The sequence below is a fragment of the Centrocercus urophasianus genome, unplaced genomic scaffold, assembly GCF_019232065.1.
Source record: "Centrocercus urophasianus isolate 14NV4802_14NV808 unplaced genomic scaffold, USGS_Curo_1.0 seq_18, whole genome shotgun sequence".
Lineage (NCBI taxonomy): Eukaryota > Metazoa > Chordata > Aves > Galliformes > Phasianidae > Centrocercus > Centrocercus urophasianus.
In genome coordinates, this window is record NW_024884733.1 from 15411345 (window position 1) to 15430838 (window position 19494).

Genomic DNA, 19494 nt, shown 5'->3' on the forward strand with positions numbered 1-19494 from the left:
AGTAACAGTCTGTAAAGGAAGGCAGAACTCTTCAAATACTTCTTCACTTGATCACTTCTTCAAGTTTTGCCAGATGCCACAAAAACCAAAAAAAGCTGACATGACAACAGTCATGCATCATCACCACTGAGAGATAGCTATTAAGATATCTTGATAAGACACAGTGCACTTAGTTACTGTTCTGTAATTCTTAGGACTCCCTTGGTGCCTTGAACCTGTCACTCCCTCTGCAGCTCTGTTCTGCTGTCATGCACAAAAGAATAAAACCGATATTCAAAACTAAAAAGCATTTCAGTTTCTGATTTTTCTTTCATCATGGAGCAAGCAGTTAACATTTGTGGTAATTTCTCCATTGTTAAAACCATATTGCTGTATAGTAATTGAAATCAGCCATTTTCTGGCTACGTGAAGCCTAAGAAGTATTTATTTCTGTCATTTTGGTGTGCTTATCTCATACTTTCTGTTCCCGCTTGGGTGCTGTATTCGGTGGTGGTGGTTTTGTTTGCTCATCTATTTGTTCCTGTTTACTCATTGGATTTTGATCATTATAAAAATTGTGCTTGTTTTATTCTTGTCTTTTACCTTGATCCAAGGGAAAAGTATGTTTCTTCCTTTTTTTCCAGTGATGATCTTCTCTCCTTTCCTGGTTCAATCAGCAAGAAGGTGAAATGATCTCAAAGGGCAAAACATGAAATCTCAGAAGCAATCTGTAATATTTGACTCTCTTTCAAGGGCAAGGTTTCACAAAGGAATGTGAACCAATATAATGCAGGGCCATTTTCCGTATCTCGTGCTGGAAACACGGAATAGGTTTCAGCTGACTCAGAAAAGTGATCAGGTTTACCCAGGTCACTTGGTGGCAGCTGAAGGAAGACGGTGGCCGTGCAGCGGAACGGCCTGCAGAACCAGACCTGTCCTCCCTGTGCAGCACCATCTTCTGTCAGACCAGAGCCCACTGAAACACTGCCCTGTGTCACCCTCACTGCTTCTCTTCCTGTTTTTTTATTCTATCTTACCTACTGCCTATCCTACATTCATTGGATAACACAGCAGTTTTGCTCCTTCACCTCCTACATTAGGAAAGGAACTATTTAAATCTCCAAAAACCTGTCCCTGGATTTAGACTCAACTATAAAAGGATTGGGAATGGGCAGGAATGCTGTTTAGCTCTGGTGACTTCCTGCTTATACCCTTTGATCTTCTATCGACCCTATGATCCTGTCTCTTTCTCAGAGAGATCTGCCCTAAGTTCTTCACTTTGGATAGATTTAACAAGGATCGCTCCTATGCCAAAATTCCCTTCCTCATCTTTCTCTTTCCATGGGCTTCTGTGCTTTTCTCTTTTCAATGTATATTATCACCAAAGAGCTAAAGTACCAAACAGCAACCTCACTTCTATTTCTCAGCAGGGTGTACTGAGTTATTTCCAACTGCAGCTGCTACAAAACTGGCTCCTCTCTGGGTGCAGCAGCAGCAGTTGTCATCCCACAGAGGTGCGATGAGGAGGTGGTGGCAATGACATGTAAATGTCAAATTTTAGCAATGCAATGCAAGCTCTTTAAGTCTGCACCTGCTCTGAAATGCTCTTTACACTGCACCTATATTGTATTCTTTGAGGAAAAGATCCTCCCTGCATCAGAGAACCTAGCTGACTTTGTTGTATGTATCCAATTCATTTCAAAGAAACAATGCAAATCTAACACAACATATTCTAGAGTTTCTTCAGTTCTTTACTCTCTGAAGTAGTGGAGTACAAAGTGACTCAGTCCATCCATAAGATATTGCCCTGTCTTATCTTTAGACATGGCTTTGAGTCATAACCATTATGTTTGCAATCTCATTACGAGAAAAAACAGTAAGCCCCCACAACACATGCACACGTATGTGCACATACACAAATATTCACATACACACATATGTGTACATACACCAACATTCACATACATTTACATATACACTGATGTAGACAAAAATAAAAGAATAACTTTAATGCCTGTATAGGAGCAGAAGAAGTTCCTTGAAGGACGCAGTAAACTCAAAGCAACCCAATGTGTTGCTAATAAGCACTTTTCAGCCTTCTAAACCCTTCTAAACAAGAGGAGCAGTAACAACAGGGAAGAAAAGTTCTAATGAGATTTTTGATAGCAGAGATCCATCTTTAGGGTAGAAAGCCATTCTCTGTGTTTGCTTGTTTAAGGATGCAGGTGATTAGTAGCAGAAACATACTGGAACCATTGCAGACTGTACAGTTTTTCTCTAGACATGACATGTCAGAGAGCTGAAAGCAAAGTGCCCCAACTGGTCTCCTTCCTTCTGCTCTGTCTTTTAGTAAACATTCTTTTGTCTTTAGTTGGGTCAGGACAAAGATTATTTCTGTCTTGTTGCAGAATTTTCTCCTCCACCCTACGATCACAATTTCCTCCTCCCTGGGAATTCCCCATCTAGAAGCTGAATGGCATATGCACTTACAGAAACATAAACACAACTCACACTGCTTAGTTTTGCTTGTCATCTGTTTTTTTAAAAAGGAACAGTATCTTCAGTATCTCTCTCAATTTAAACATTTCCACCACACAGTAAGAATAGGCCATGACACTGCACAGCGTTAAGACTGTACACAGATATTTGCAGTACAAGCTATCAGCCTATACCTGATTTACTGTCATTCAATCTTCCATGATAAAATTCATAGACAATATGCAGGTGTTAAGTCATTATGTCTTCATAATATCTGGAATCTGATTAATTGTTTACTCTGTTTATTGTAGGATATTTACTTTTACAAGTCTAAGCAGTAAAATGTTTTGAAGTACCCAGAGCTCTGACAAGCTTACACTTTATGTTGAAGCAGCTTAGCTGTATTTTCTGAAAGATTCTTTTTCTTCTTTTTGTTTACTAAACAAAGGCTTGTACTTACTGTTAGACACACTGCTGTTAATAATACAAAGAATAGTAACAATATTGTTGAAACACCAAACTTCAAATTAGAAGGGGTATATGCCATTGGAGGAATAAACATTACTGCTTGTGCAATATTAGATAGCTCAGAGCGAAGAAAAACTTCATCCACAGCACGTATTGCAACATAGATTACAGTTATGTTCCCTGTTGTAAAAGCTTCTGGTTTAAACACAAATATTTCTGTGCAGCCAGCACGCTGAGGTGATAGAGTGGAAGTATTCACAAATGTAGTGTTATAGAAGCTGTCTCTTAATTCCAGAGGAGTCTCACTTGTTCTGATTTCATAACTTGAGGCTGAAAATACAAATATTAAGATACTGTCATCTGTTTGTTAGCTATCATTCCAACCTCATATCTGTTTCAAAATACTCTCCTTTCAAAATACTTCTAAGATACTGCTTACCTAATACCATCCTCACAAGCCAGTTCAGCACTGGAATAATTAACACAGCATTTCACAGAGCATGAATAGAGCCCTGGAGCCACAGTAGCTTTTAATGAAATTTCCATTGACATAAGTGAGACAAAACTCCACTACAAATATTTCAACTTGGGCAGGAGGCAGGCTAGCAAGCCAACGAACGTACCTTGGCCTTCGTCAAAATCATCTCCTGGTGCAGTCCATGATAGAATGACTTTATCATCTTCCATTCTGGCATCAAGGTCAATAATTTTACATGGTGGAAAAACATCAATATAAGGTGCTATTGGAACTGCAGATACTGTGAAAGAGTCTCCCACAGCTGTTCTAGAAAAACCTCCTCTTCCGACCTGAATATTATTTTTAATAGCTGGTGGTCTTGATGGGTTCATCTTGAGTTTACCTACAAGATTAAAAAATGCTTATTAATCTTAACTGTTTGAGTATTATTGTGTTCCACAAACTACCTGAACTTCACCTATATTGTTTTAAATACAAAAATACCATCCACTTCAGTTAAGACCATTTCAAGGGCATTGTCTATTTCTTTGTAGTTTCAAGAGTGCTACTAAGAAAGGTAATATGAAATTGAAGTAAATGTTAGTTTTTATAATATAAACAGGAGAGTTTAATCTCCTAATATTTTAACCATTCTTTATTTAAGATGACTGAATAGAGTCATCTACAGACTAAACCTATGGATAGTTTCTTCAGAGAGAAAAAACAAATCCTATTTATCTATATTACATAGATACTGTCCCATTATAGTTGTTTGAAGTCTGCTTTCAGTATTTTTCTGGGGTATGTAGACTATTTTCGTGTTAAACACTTCACAGGTAAATCTCTCTTAGCTGAGCTGTCATGGTAATGCCTGCTCTTAGTATCTTCAAAGGGATGGACATCTTCAGGTCCTGGAATGAAGCTTTATTTTTTTTTTCTCTGCACTACTTCATCTTACCATTTTCTACATAACCTGGTATATACATGGCATGACTCCATGGCATTGCAGTCTGTGGCACGGTAGTCCTGTTAGCTTGGACGTGAAGTTTTAGGCTGTATCTTCCATTCCCAGAGAAAGAAAACAAGTACTTGGAATAGATGCCATCATTCTTAATAATGTCAGAACCTAGTAGAAGAGTGATATAAATTGACTTCAAATAATAATGGATGTGAGTTTTTGTGCTTTCTAGATTCATACATAGAAAGTAGAGTTTAAGAATAGGTAAACTCTTCTCTGATAGGCAATCTGTACAGCTCTTCTACCTTTGGTTGCATGTTAAATTGATCTGAACTTAAGATGCATTCCTTGTATTGAACGTTAGCTGAAGAAAAAGCTAACTTAGGAAAATCATCTTATTTCACCAGTTGCCACAGGTGCCCTCAAGCTGCGTTCTGGGAGAGTGCCCAGGAATTCAGGGGAGACAGAGGACCTGCACTTCTGAAGTGCTCAATGTGCATTCCCAGAAAGTATTCTCATTTAGGGTCTTACCCCCAAGGTGATGCAAACCAGAGAGTATTCATTACTATAATCTTCTGATTGTTTTCAGTTGTGAAATTTAATGCAGAAACAACAAATCTAAGTTGCTCCAAAAGTTCATAACTACCTACTCTGTTCAAAAATCCTTTCCAGCAACATGATGGTCTGTGCAGTTAAGATTGTGTTACCTTGCAGTAAGTTTAACTAACCATAATAATTTATGCAAAGCAAATGTGTGAGTTACTAAACATTACTAAATTCTAACACCTTTGGGAGTTTCACACCTTTTCTTGACGACTATTAAGAGGCAATAGAGCATAGGGCCTGCAACTTCTGCCTGGAAATGTTTAAACTTCACCTTACTAACAGCTTTCTAATTTACTGAGATTTAAAGACCACATCTTCCAATGTGCTGAACATCATCAGTTCAATCAGCTGGAATGACAACTGATAACTAATGAACTTATTGGAACGTGTCTGTGCATTTAATTCATGCATATAAATCCTGCTCTGAACAAAAGCTTGTCTAGAGATAAATTCAACAAGAACACACACTTGTGTGTGTTACCATAGAACATTAGAAACTCTGCCTCAGAGCATTATATCCTGATGTATTCAGTGAAAACAGTACTTAGAGGAGTAATTTAATTTAATTTTATAGGTACTTCTGAATTTATAGTCCTAGAGTCTTGTTACCTGCTCCATTGTCCAGAAGTTCCAAGGAAACCATATCTCCATTCTCTGAACTGAGAATGGCAGTCACATTTGCCCCAAGAATAGGGGAAAAGCCTTGACTAATCTGTACATAGACAACCATTGCACTGGGATAGTAAGTTGTATCTTTACTCATATAGGTTTTCACAGACACAGTGGGTAGAGTAGAATTTGCTGCTCGAGAAGTTACTGTCATTGTCAGAACTTGAGGAGCCAGGTGAACATTTATCAGTGTGTATGCCCAGTCTCCTGTCTGAAAAAAGAACAACCAAATGTTTTCAAATGAAATAGCAATCTTTTGGATAATTTAATTTGTCCTTATTCAAATTCTGCCAGCCTACTTAGACTAAGTAGAACCCTACAAGTATCTGCATTTTGTCAGTGGAAGCACTCATGATTACAAATCAGAGTAAAGAAGTGCTTTCCAATTATCCTTCAGGCTGGATGTGGCTCTGGGCAGCCTGGTCTAGTGGTTGGTAACCCTGCACATAGCAGGGGGGTTGAAACTCGATCATTGTGGTCCTTTTCAACCCAGGCCATTCTATGATTCTATCCTCTGACTCTTGGCAGCCGTTCCATGTGAGAACACAAACATCAGTTTGAATTTACTTCCTTAGCTTCTGTGGAGTATTCAGGAGATTAAGAATAAAATTCTATGGAAAAAACGTTTTCAGAGCTTTTACGATGGAGAGAAGTTTCTATGCACAATACAGCAAATTTAAATGGACTTACTACGTTAAATGTTATCTGTTTCTTAGAACAGAAAAGAGAAAATTCATTTACTGGCTGCTGATTAGTATTCAGAAATGTTCAGTTAAGTTGCAAATCAAGTGTAAATTGTAATAAAGACAATACAGACAAAACCTTCAGGTAGCTCTCTTGAACACAGCAGATACTTCTGCTTGGGACACAGCAGCAGTCACATGGTGTAGATTTCTATCTCAAGCCACAAAACGATTTTAATTAACCTAACATTAATGAAGTGGAAGAAATGAAATGGAGTCAGGATGTTCCTCCCATTGCTAAGAGACAAAAAGAGAATGAGTTGTACCTCTGCAGTTCCTGGAATCTGGAGGCGAGCTATGTGGAATAGTGAATCTAATTCAAAGTCCTTGATGGTGTAGCTTCTTCCGATCGGGTCAATCAGGATGATTTCTGGTGGTTCAGCACCTTGCCATGTGGCTACAAAGAAGGTTTCTCGTCCCACAGTGCTATCAATAGTCACTGTCCTCCTGAGCTGTCTGTACCCTGCAACACTTTCAACAGCACTTTCAATCTATCAGAAAGAACAAAATTATTCTGTCAGTTCTGGAAATCACATATTCTTACAAAGGACTTGGTCTACCATTTTAGCTATCAGATCTGATAGACCGATAGCAGATCTGACTGATATCAGATCTGATAGAAAAGTTATGAAGATGTACACTAATATTAGCCTCTGATAACTGGGGACTTTATTCTCCCCTTCAATTATATAATAACACAATTTAGGCGCAGCTCCATAGAATCATAGGAGTGACAGAAAAATTAGGCCTGCTACTAATGTTATATTTTTACTGGATGGAATTCCAGAAATGCAGAGGTATGTAGGATATTACCACTTTCCCAGCTGAAAATGATGATATTAAAGAGCAAGATCCTGAATAAGACTGATTTATGGATTTAAAGTTCCATCTATATGCTCCTTCTTGAGGAAAAGCAATAAAAAACATTCCTGATGCAGACAGAACTTCATCCTCATCATGTTCTTGGATGATCAAATTTCCAGATGACATTCTGTGCCCTGTTTGAAGTGGTAATTATCTCTGCAAACTGTCGAGAAAAAGCTGGATATATTCTAGCATGCAGTAGAAATCAAAGAAACTTTTACAGTTTTCCAGGTAACACAAAAGAAGTTAGAGTAAACACAACTGTATTTTCTCATCACTTTGCTCAACCTGCAAGCAGATGATTATACATCAGGCTGGTGAAGTTGTCACCGGGAAAGAGGGAGCAGGACACCTAGATACATGTGATACATTTTGATCTTATCTAAAAAAACAATAAGAATAATCAACTGTACCTATAAAACAAACCTGAACAGATTGATGGAATGTGTCTCCACTTCTGGACATAATTCCAGAGAAAACATCCAGTAAGTCACTGAAGTCCAGCCTTTCTGGGACAAAAAACTTAAATCCTCCTGAAACAGCATGATTTATTACAGACTTAGCTATTAGGTATTACATAAGACATAAGAGCTACTTCTGATTCACAAAATGTACCGAATGTTACCACAGAACTGCAGTGGTGCCAGGGAGGGAGGACAGCCATCTCACTTCCCTGTGGACAAACACCATCTTCTTCATCAGAGTTTTCACAGCATCTTCGGATTGGAGTCATGGTTTATTCCTGTACTTACCTGTCTCTTTGGAGAAGTGTTCGATTTCCTTAGCAGCTGAGGACCCAACAGTAATGGTATGGATGACTGATCCACCATTAATCACTTCGGAAAAACACCTGCCTGTACTATTGTCCTGTCCACCTGTCACCAGTATAATTTCAGATCCATACAGATGTCCTTCTTTCTTCCTAATGACCTGGTGGTAGAAGAACAAACTTTAGCAGAAGCAATAAATATCACATAATCTACATTGTAATTAATTTTGACACTGTATTTCAAGACACTCTATCATAATGAGTACCCTCTAAGTTTTATATAGCAGTAAGGCATAGAAATAACAGGGACCAAAATGAGAATGTGACACATGGGTACTTGACAATGAGATATGCAGTGAAAAACTCCAGTAATTTCCTTTCTCTCAGGTATATTTATGCAGATATTAATCCTCCCAGCAGAAGGCTGAGACCAAAGGCTTCAGCATGCAGGAGTCAATTAAAATCAGACATGAAAAAATATAACTGCTCCCAGATTTCCCAGACAAAATTCAGGGTGGTGGTGACCCACCGTGGTGGTGAGATGAGTACATTTCACATAATTCATTTGCTGAGCTGTTGTAGTACGCAGCAGGCTGAGGCAAACTGAGGCGAGGAAAAGTTGCCCTTAATATACAGTTCTTAACGATGCAATAATAAAACCATGTTAATGAATTCATATTGCATATCAAGGCCAAAAAGGAATGGGATTTTAGACAAATCTAAGTTGAATTTAGCGATCAAAATCCCACTTAATCAAAGACAGCAGAGATGCAGTGTATGTCAGCTTCAGTTTTAGAAATAATTTAGAAAGTAAAATGGAAAAATAGAAAAGATAAAATTTACATAACTCGTAACATTTGTAACTACTAAAGTTGTGAAGTTAATATATATCATGATGGTTTATAACACAGATATCATGAAACGTATTGCAACAATCACATAAGTTCTTATAAAAAGAGTTTGGCTGTTGTATTTTTAATTATTACAAGGTGATAAATAGCAGGTTCAAACAGAAGCAGTGAATGTGGTGCTTCACCTCACATGCCAGCCTCAGGCCTGCGCAAACATTTGCCCTCCTCCCCCCTGGAGCTGTAGGGAGATATGAAGCAAGCTGTTTCCGTGCTTCGTCGCTGACTATCTGGTGCACGTGAGTTTTGATCTCTCCTTTGTCACTGAATGTGACAATACCGACATAAGTGTTTTCTTCCACAATTTGCAGTAAATACAGTTCTGCTGCTTGATGCAATCTAATGATCCAGTTACCCTACGCATAGAAGGAGTGAAAAGCGAAGAATTTCGTTAAGCATGTGAAATAACAATGAATGCTGCAAATTACAAGCTGATAGATAAAAATTGTTGGCAGAAAATATCACAGAGGGAATGAACATAAAATACTCGCTTCTGCAAGTTCCAATGTTAGTTTAGAATACAAAACCCTGCAATGCTATTCAGTTTGTTTCACTGAAGATCAGCCTTAAAGTTAGCCAATATTTAGCCCACCCACTGTTGAACACTGTTCCTCAGTGAAGAAGGTCTTCAGACCCATCTCTTCTGGAATTTTTTTGTTCCTCACAGCTTCCCCCCTACCCTTCTGGCTCATCGTCAATCTTTCTCACACTTCATGCTACCCAGCACACAAAGTCCTTTATTCCACTCAAAGCCTTGCCACTGATAGCCACCTGGCCAGTATTCTGCATCGCTGTCCTGGCCTCATTCATGGCTCCTCTGCCTCAAAGATTTAAGGAAATCCCAAACACTCTCACTGTCAAGTGGATTCCTTACATCTCTAATTGTGTTTCTCTGTCTCTGCATGGAGACTATTTCTAGATGAATAAAGTTCTGAAAACATAAGAAAAAAAAATACAATATACAATGTATATATTATACAATATATAATTTCTATATATAATTTGTATATATACAATATACATATATCTATATAATATATATATACGTACATATATATATATATATATACACATATATATAATATAATATATATATAATTTGTATATATACAATATATACTGATGAAGAATTTACCCCAGCTGTAGTCTTGGAAACATCAAGAACTAAACAGATGACTCTGTCTCTCTTCTGAAGCAGTGAGAAAGAGGGAGGACTAATAAGGCTGCTGCTGGTCAATGGAAGATCATTTTCAAAATCTGTAGAGTTTTTAATTACTTCCCATGTGCTTCTGTAGTCACACATTCGATTCTGCAAATTGGGTGCTTCTCTGTTATGATTATGCTCATTACAGAATTCTGCCACCTAAAATGTTCAAAACAGGTAGATAGAAATCAGAAGTAAGCAATAACAGAGTAATAAATAAATTTAAGATGGAAAACCATAATGGGTGATTTTTGTATACACACATTTGAGACATCACCTCACAATTAACTTCGTACCACATTCATAGTAATACATTACAGTTGATTTGCTTACATAAAAGTTGAACCAAATGTAGCATAGGAGGATATATCAGATTTTGTAACGCTATGTTTCATTGAAAGAAATCTGTTCTCACATGTTTGTACTTACAGATGATAAACTCTGCATATACATTATTGAAGATACTGCAGTCTGATTCCTCTCAGGAATAAATGCACATCCTTCCTTAAAAAGTCCTGTTAGCTTATTAATGACACAACTACCATCAGTGCAGGAGTTTTTTTCACAGACATAGATTCCAGTAAGATCAGAGGAACATCTAAGGATAAAAAAGAATACATTTCCCCTTAAAAACCTACCCAAATATAGTGCTGATATTAATGATGCTTGCAGTGTACTCTGCAGCCCACCTGCATAAAAGTTGACATTGCAAAAAGATATGAATATCCATTGCAAAGTGACAAAAAGAAGAATCATTAATTTTTTCCTTCTTCAACACTTCAGCCTCTTGACTAAGTAGAAATAATACAAAGTATACAACTGCAAAAGCAATCTTATTCATCCAGAAGTCACATCTTCCAAATACTTCCATACCCTGAAAAACTGCTGTAAATGACCTCCTGGTGTACCATAGGCTTGGTGAGTTCCAGGTTAAATGTGCTGTAATAAAATTTCATTTCTCAAGGTCCATTTGGTTGTTTAGACAGTGAGGAAAAGCAGGTCATGAGTCAGGCACCACCGCAATGGTGAATGCAGAGGTGAAGATGTGCAGATTTAGCGAAGATGAAAAAACAGATTGAAGAAGAGAAGCTCAGCAGAAAAACCCCAGATTTGCAGCATGCTCAGAGAAAGGAGAAATGCTTAAGCAGATCACGGGAGGGAAGATTTCTGAACAAGCACCATTTCCTCTCCAGCAGTAGAGTCCAGAAGTGATGAAGTCTCCAGTGTGAGACCAGAAAAATGTAACACTCATCACCTCTGCCAAGCCGTCAACCACAGAAAAGTGTAAAAGTGAATGCACAGAAAATAGTAATTTACTCATAAAGAAAGAAGAATATTTAATGATGGATAAAATAAGGGCTAAAAGAAACTGGGATAGCTCAAGAGCTTACAGAAAAATACCAGGCAGCTTTCTAAAACATACCAGAAAGAGTTTGTAGAAGGGGCAAATGCTGAATTACCTTGTAACTTTAACCTGATTCTGCCCAGTGACATAGAATGGTCTGTCATTGTCATACTCATCAAAGACCCCCCAACGAAGGTGGGCCCACTCATGTACAAAGGTTCTGCCTGCAGAGAGGACAGAAGGGCAAACACAGAGTGACCAGAGTTGGCTGTTACATTACTGCCTGAACAGTTGATCAGTGATATTACACTGGGGACTTTAATCACACCATCATACCACAAGCGGTTTTAGTATCAAGCAATTCACTTGTGTGCCTAAGTTTGACTAACTTTAAATAACATCATTTGGAAATCTTAGCTTTCATGTTAACTAATTGGTTTATTTTATCATCAGCTTTCAATATTGCATCTTTTGTTTCACAGTAAAGGCAAACTGGAGAAGTAAACAATTTAGGGAATTTACCCCGTGAGCCATAGATGTCTGTCACATAATCGTTTGCTAAGAAGTTAGGTGTGAAATGGATGTATTTTCCCATTTTTCCACAAGCTTCATGTTGCAAGGTGTATGGGTCATCGCCATGCTTCCAATAAGGAGCTGCCACTATGACATCTGCCTAAAATCATTTAAAAAGTGCAAAAAATTACAAATAGGAACTTGATTAAAGGAAGAAATGCTTTGTTGTTTATTTAAACTGTCCAATGCAGTACCACCCAGCTCTAACTGAGCTCCTAACTTCTGCCGCAGCAAGATGAATAGAAGATTATGGATAGATTTCCCAGCAGCATAATGAAAACCTGAAGTGACTTACTAGTGTACTTATTCCTTTATTAAAGCTCTTTACATATTAGATTCATTTCTTATAAAAAATAATTAGAATCTGTCACTACGGTAATAAAACGGAGAGCCATGAGAAAGGACAGCTTCTATTCTTGTAGATAGCTGCATTTTTCCTTTTTTTCCCATACTTCAAATCCAAGGAACTTTACTCTTATGTTAGGTTTCACTACATATTGAGAACGTTATTTGAAGAATTAGTCAGAAGCATCACTATCAACATTTTTCTGCAGGTTTTTGGTTTTGTTGGTTTTTTTCCCAGACTTAGAAAGAAAGATTCTTTTTGGGTGGGATTGCAGAGCTGGCTGCAAGTACTAATAGTTGGGATGACTTCAGACAGGACGAAGGTTTAATACAATAGGCTGAAACAGAATTCCAACTATAGAGAATATAAAGAAAAGCAGGCATTCAAAGGAGGGAGGAAGAAGAAGGTGTAAATTGGTATCTGCAAATCAGAGGGTTTGGTAGTAAGCATCTGTCCATTGAAGACAGACTGGAAAACAAGCACTGGGTACGTCCCTCTTATCTTTACTCTGCCTCTGAGAAACGTTACCGATGAAAGAAGGTGACAAGCAGGAACACAACTAAAACATATGTTAATATTATAATATTATATATTTATTATATATTATACAAGGGCTGCTTGGAAAGTAATGCCTCCTGTTTTATTATGTCAGCCCACAATGTCAGAGGTGGATGTTGGTGGGATGGCAGCAGAGGCTGAGTCCTCCCATCAGTATCTCATTTTGTTGCTGTGTGACAAATGACAGCAGAGGGGCAATCTGACAGAATATTGTCTGATAAGGAAGTGTGGATGAAGCAAAGGTGTCTTATTGAATTCCTCCACGCAGAAAAAAATTGAATCCACTGACATACATTGACACTTGCTGAATGTTTATGGAGACCAAACAGTAAGTGTGAGCACACTGAGGTGGTGAGTGGTACATTTCAGCAGTGGCAACAGTGACAGTGATCACTTCTACTGGTGTAGATTTTTATGAGCATGGCATACAAACTTTTGTTCATCACTAGTGAAAATGTACAGCTAACAGTGGTGACTGTGTTGAAAAATTGTGTTTTGTAGCTGAGAATTTGTTCTGTCAAACAGTGTTGTTGTTCTTTTAGTAGCTGTTGTAGTTTCCACAGAAATACATAGGAGCCATTGCTTTTGAAGCAACCTACGTATATTTATTTTTTATATATGATACATGTATTATTTTATTGCATGTGTCATATGTTATATACTATATTACCTACTGAGAGAATATATTGGAATGTCTGCTGCAAATATCTCATACTTGTGAAGCTGGTCACTGAGTACCAGCAGTCATGCAAGTAGCTAAAATGCAGATTCATGTGTGTCCCGCTTCCTGGATTGCAGCTACACAAAGTTTTGAATAAATGGAGTCTATGCTTCTTTTTCTATTTCCGTAGCAACAAGGTGACTTTGCTGCTCTGGATTTCCTTGGCTTTCTTGCCAGTCCTCTCCTAATGAATCTGAAACTCCACCTAGACAAGTATAACTGCTGTCTTCAGCACAAATGTCAGCCACGGTGCAATTAGACAACTATGACCTAATTTACTAGATGATCTTTCAGACCTCTTCCAACCCAAGCCATTCTGTAATGTGTTTGAAAGATGATGGGTTAAGAATGTAAAAGGTGAAAAAGGCAACCAGTCATCACTGGAACTCACAAGCAAACATTCCCAACTTGTCATAAATGTGGAAATGAGTAGAGAAATGAAATAAGAATGATCAGATCAAAGATATTCAAATCAGGCTTCTAAAATGATTCAAAAGCCTGTAAAGCAATCAGTTTACGGACTCTGATGGTTCTAACATGGAGCTTCTTGCAGTCCAGCACTTTCTTGTTTCTCATTCAAAACCAACAGGCTGCTACAACTACTGTTACTGTAGGCTGTAACTACTATTTTGTTACTGATGCTCATTATTTATGTACTTACTAGTGGTGGTTCACAGATCATTTTGTCTGATCTTGAGAGCATTCTCATGTGAATGGTGTTCATATCACTGTTTAAAAGTTATCGTACATTTGGGCATACAGATAAATGTTCAAAGTAACTTTTAGTTGCACCCCATTTCCTGCAGCTGGTGTTGAGTCTTACCTTTTCATAGGTCTCGTGTTTTGGTTTCTCATAGCCTTTCTCTTTCCACGTCGGAGGTATCAGAATCTTCACGCTTCTGAAATAGACCCTGCCTTTTGTAGCATTGAACAGATAAGAGGAAGCTTCGGTGATCATCTCCTGGCAAACACGCAATGAAAAGGCGGGATTAGCAGTGTGTTCATTCCGCTATCGATCTCGACTACGGCATCTGTTGCGCAGCTTAGCGGCGGCTTGAAGGACTCGTCGGGCCCGATTCCCCCTCCGGGGCTGCCCTTTCCTGGGCCCGCCGCTTTATGCCTTACCTGGAGGCGTGCGACGAGCCGGCCGTCCTCCGGCACGCGGGGATGCACGGCGGCCAGCAACCCATCGTAACCGCCGTCCCGCAGCACCGCCGCCCCCTCCCCTGCCGCCGCCAGCGCCAGGGCCAGCAGCGCAGCCCCCGCCGCCGCTCCGCCGCTCATGCCGCCCGCCTTCCCCGGCACAAGAGCTGCGGGCGTAGGAGGACGAGGCGGGAGTCTGCCGTACTCCCTCCTCCCCTGCCTGCCCTGCAACCCCCCCGGGCGGGTGTCGGTGCCCGGCGCCTTCCCGGCGTTCTGACCGACGCGGGTCTGGCACTGAAATCGGAGAGCCAAAGCCCGCCAGCAGCCCACACTGAGAATCCGCGGGCTTTTAGGGCTTAAGCAGAAGTTTATTGTTTGCACGAACAGCTTGGGGATGGCATCCCTACTGTTACAGCCCTACAGTTACACCAGGAGAGTGGCTTGACGTTGGTGACGTAACACCCACCAAAGCTCCCATTCATTTTGATGGGCCACAATGCTTCTTCCAGACATCTCCCATTTGTCAGCAGGCACCATTTGTATCCAGCCCAACTGCCCAATCCACACATGTACGGAGGGGTCTCTGCCTCTGCCTGATGCAAGGCAGAACTTCTAGGGCTGCAGGATTTCCAGGGCTACTTGTGGCCACATTGATAAAAGAGAGATTTTAGCTAGGAGCCCACCCTTCTGCTCCCCTCATGAGAAAGCTGTGGGCTGCCATGAGGCCACACCTCAACCTCCTCTCTTATGGGCTGAACAAACCAAGGGACTTCAGCCACTCCTCACAAACCTTAGCCACATGCTCTTCCTTTGCCCTCATTTGGATTCTGACATCTTTATGTCCTTTTTGTGGCACACAGACCTGCACACAGTGCTGGAGGTGAGGCTGTATCGTGCAAGGTAGAGGGAGACAATCCCTCCCCTACCTTGCTGGCAGTGCTGGGCGTGATGCACTCCAGGGTATGGTTGGCCCTTTTGGCTGCCAGCACACACTGTTGCTCAGATTCAACCTGATGTCAGCCAGAACCCTCAGATCCCTTTCTGCAGGGACTGCTCTCCAGCCTGATGCACTGCGCATGTCAACATTGAGAAGTGAATGCACGTATATTCATGGATTGATTAGTAAAGAGAAATGAAAGCTACTATTGCTTCCTTAGAAGGTCTAGAAAGTCTCGTGTAAACAGCTGAAATGTCTGACTGAACTGGAAGTGACTCACATGGAAATGAGCTGTGGCTCATTTACAGTAACAAAGAGGACTAGAAAATCTGGCCCAGGCAGGTCAGTGCATGCAGTAAAGGCAGTCCTGCGATGCTGCAGTGCTATATCCTGCATCTAAGGTGAGATGTTCCCAAATGAATCTCAGCCGAAGCCAAACAAGCTTAGCACTGAAACAGTGGTCTGCAAATGGAGAACACCCAGACCTGCCTCCATGTAAAATGTTGTTCAGGGGAAAGCGCTGTCTTTTACTGCCCTTATTCTATCCATTCAGGTACAGAAGCAGTGTTTACTTTTTCTGTGAAGTCCTCCACACAGAGATCCTTAGGTGGGAGCTTACAGCATCAGAACTCTTTTGGCTCAGTGCTGATGACCCCAACCGCTGCTGAGGAAAGGGCTCCCCTGTGAGGTTAGGCTGAGAGCTGGAGCTGTTCAGCCTGGAGAAGAGAAGGCTCCAGGGAGACCCGAGAGTGGCCTTTGAGTGTCTAAAGGGGGACTGTAAGAAAGAAGACTATCAGAGTCTGTTGTGACAAAACAAGGAGAAATGATTTCTAACTAAAAGAGGGGAGATTTAGACTGGACATAAGGAAGAAGCTTTTTGCAATAAGGGTGGTGATGCTCTGACACAGGTTGCCCAGATGTAGTGGGTGCTCCTTCCTGGAGACACTCAAGGCTAGGCTGGAGGAGGCTCTGAGCTCCTCATCAAGCTATGGGTGTTCCTGTTCATTGCAGGGGAGTTGGACTAGCTGACCTTTTAGGGAAAATTCCAACTCAAATAATCCTATGATTGTATAACTTTGGGGCAGACCTGCCTGAGGAGCTGGCATGCCGCAGAAGAAACCACCAGGTCTATTTTGTGGGAAGATATGTTATCAACTCTCCTGGGCATATACTGCTGTGTAAGGCAGTAAGTGTCCGAGACTGGCTAAGAGAAAGGAAGATTAAGTCCTTCCTTTCCCAGAAAAGATAGCATTTCACATTATGGCACATAGAGGTGTGGGGAAGGAACAATTTTACAGACAGGGCAGTAGCAAATCAAAAGAGAAAAAAAAAAAAAAGAACACAACTGCTGATGGTTCAGTGGAAGGATTACACAGGAGAACTGTTCTGTTTTGTATTTCGAAGAGTATTAATGAAGCCTTCAGTTAGAATCTGAGAGCACATGACTAAGCAAATTAATTGACGAGAAAGTTATTTTAGTACCACTTTTTATATGTTTATTGGTCTGTGAGCTGTAGCTTTAGACTTGGGAACTGTTACAGTCCTGTTTACTGATATGAGCACAGAACCTTGGGTTTCAGGACTTCTCCATGCATTTTGTAATGTATCTTTGCGAATAACAAGTTGGCCATGGGCAGGAGTGTAAAAATCAATCCAGGAGGAAGAATGAGGAACTGAAATCACATTTCTTTCTTAATGTAACCCCTTGACCTCCTAGATAAACCTTGTTTTTTATTTTGTTTTGTTTTGTTTTTTGTCTCTTCCTTGTCCTCTCTTCACATCGAATTCTTAGCAGGTAACTGAATTTATCTTTAAAGCTTGCTAGCTCTTCCTCTGCAAAATGAAAAAATGTAGCAGCTGCCTTCAGGAGCACCAGCACAGCACTGCAAGCATATTATATGCAGTTATAAAGAGACCAGTTCCACGATGAAGTGAAAATAGAGTCTTTTTGTAGTAAGTAGCTATTGCCAAAATTAAACAAAGAACAAAGAATGGCTTTGGATTCTCAAGTTTCTGACACAGAAATGAGAAGTTCCATTATACCTTTAAATCAGATAAAGTCATGAGCTGGGACAAACACTAAGCAGTTTCTGCAGTAGTTGAAGAAGTCACTCTCCAGCACCTCTTCTATTAAGTCTTTTGGTTATGTGGTAGTTGAATTGTTCGTTATATATCCTTGAATTATTTCCCACTTGGAACATTATACAACAGGGCCATCTTAAAACAGTTTTGTATTTCTCTCTTTGTTCACAAGGTACAGAGTGCAGTGCTGACTATCATGCTAATTAACCCTTACCATCGTTGTTTTGTTGGTTTTTATTTATTACATAAGCAATCAGCTTGTTTCTACATAATTGCAATCATGTATTGCTTTTAAAATAAATCTACCTTATAGCAACTTCTGAGAAGTTAAAATTCCAAAATCTGTTCCAGCAGAATATGAGACACCAAGAACATAGCTAACAAATGCAAAGTTCACTGGCAAATTTTGCCAAAGCAAAGTTCTGATGGAGATCATTGATTCACTGCTAAAACTCTTGTTCCTATAAAGAACAAAGCAGCAGGCTTCTCCACATGCAAAGACAAAATCTTCCCAGCAATACAGGTATAAACATGCCGTTAATCCATAATGAATCATGGAGTGATTTCATCTTTAGTAGTATTATAAGGGTTGGGATATAACCTTTGATTTTTTGTGTGTATATGAATTTTCTTTTCTCTTCAGAAATCTGTGCCTCATCTTGTTCTGAAGAGCATTTGTGGAGGGAGGAATGAAGCAATCCGTCCCCAGCCATGCTCCTCTTAACACAGCTGTGGATGTGTGCACTGAGTGCCACTCCTGCGTCGGAACACACTAGCTTGTTTTTCTGAATCTGTACCAGTAGTTTGCCCAGCGCATGACAAAGAAACGCCATTTAACACTGACGAAGCCTGTGGTGACATGAGTGCCACGGGTATCTGACATCAGCTTGCAGGATTTGGGGTCCCCCGGTGTGCAGCAGTTCTGAGCAGAGCAACGCTCCTGCTGTAACCGGGGTTCCCTGAGGAGCACGGGGCTGTGTGCAGGGCTCTGAAAAGGCGTTTCCGTGGGAGACGACCGAAATGTCACACCTGTAGGAGGCAGTTACCTGCGTGCTCTCCGGGTGCTGCACCTCGGTTTACATCTCTTAATCTTGTACGAAAAATACAGATTTACACAAGGAGCAGAAAGGCTAGGAGCATGATTTTCCCCTTTGTGAAACAAAAAAGATTCGGAGAAGTCCGTTTAAATAAATAACGACAACCTCAGAAAAACGTACTTTAATGGAAAGAAGCAGAAAGAAAGCAAGCAGGATCAGCGAGCGCGCTGATCTCCAGGGCTCCCCAGGCGCCGTGTCCGTGCGGTGACAGCCGCCTCCCGGGGGAGCGAAGCGCTGCGCGTTCCAAGGTGCGCGAGGAGCAGCGGAGCAGCGGTTGCTGACGCCCGGTTGCCGAGGCAACGGCTGCAGCGATCCACGGCGGCGGTGAGGGCCTCTTCCGCTGAGGGTCGGCGGGGTCGGCGGAACGGGAGCGGGAGAGAGAGCGGGCCGGGCGTGCGGGGGCCGTGTCGAGTGACGGTGCGGGGAGCGGGGCCCTGCAGCTGTGCGCGGCGTGCGGGAGTGGAACTGCAGCTGCGAGCTTCGCCTTTTCCTCCGGCTGCGTTCCGCTTGCTGCTCCTCGGGGTGACTGCTGAATTCACTGTGAATTCATCGCCGCTTAAGCGGTTAGTGAGCAACAGCCTTACGCGGC

The 19494-nt window shown here is 40.7% G+C and overlaps 1 protein-coding gene across 1 annotated transcript; it reads right to left on the reverse strand.

Moving 5' to 3' along the window:
- Positions 1-1997: 1997 nt before the first annotated feature.
- LOC122160686 (calcium-activated chloride channel regulator 2-like) lies at positions 1998-15609 on the reverse strand. The gene is given in 17 exon segments (XM_042819484.1): positions 1998-3255; positions 3549-3785; positions 4341-4508; positions 5556-5826; positions 6625-6849; positions 7649-7755; positions 7975-8152; positions 9028-9255; positions 10035-10262; positions 10533-10701; positions 11564-11672; positions 11971-12121; positions 14470-14607; positions 14772-14938; positions 14941-15027; positions 15030-15120; positions 15580-15609. Coding segments are annotated over 17 exon segments (3009 nt in total). The 3' UTR covers positions 1998-2830.
- Positions 15610-19494: the final 3885 nt, after the last annotated feature.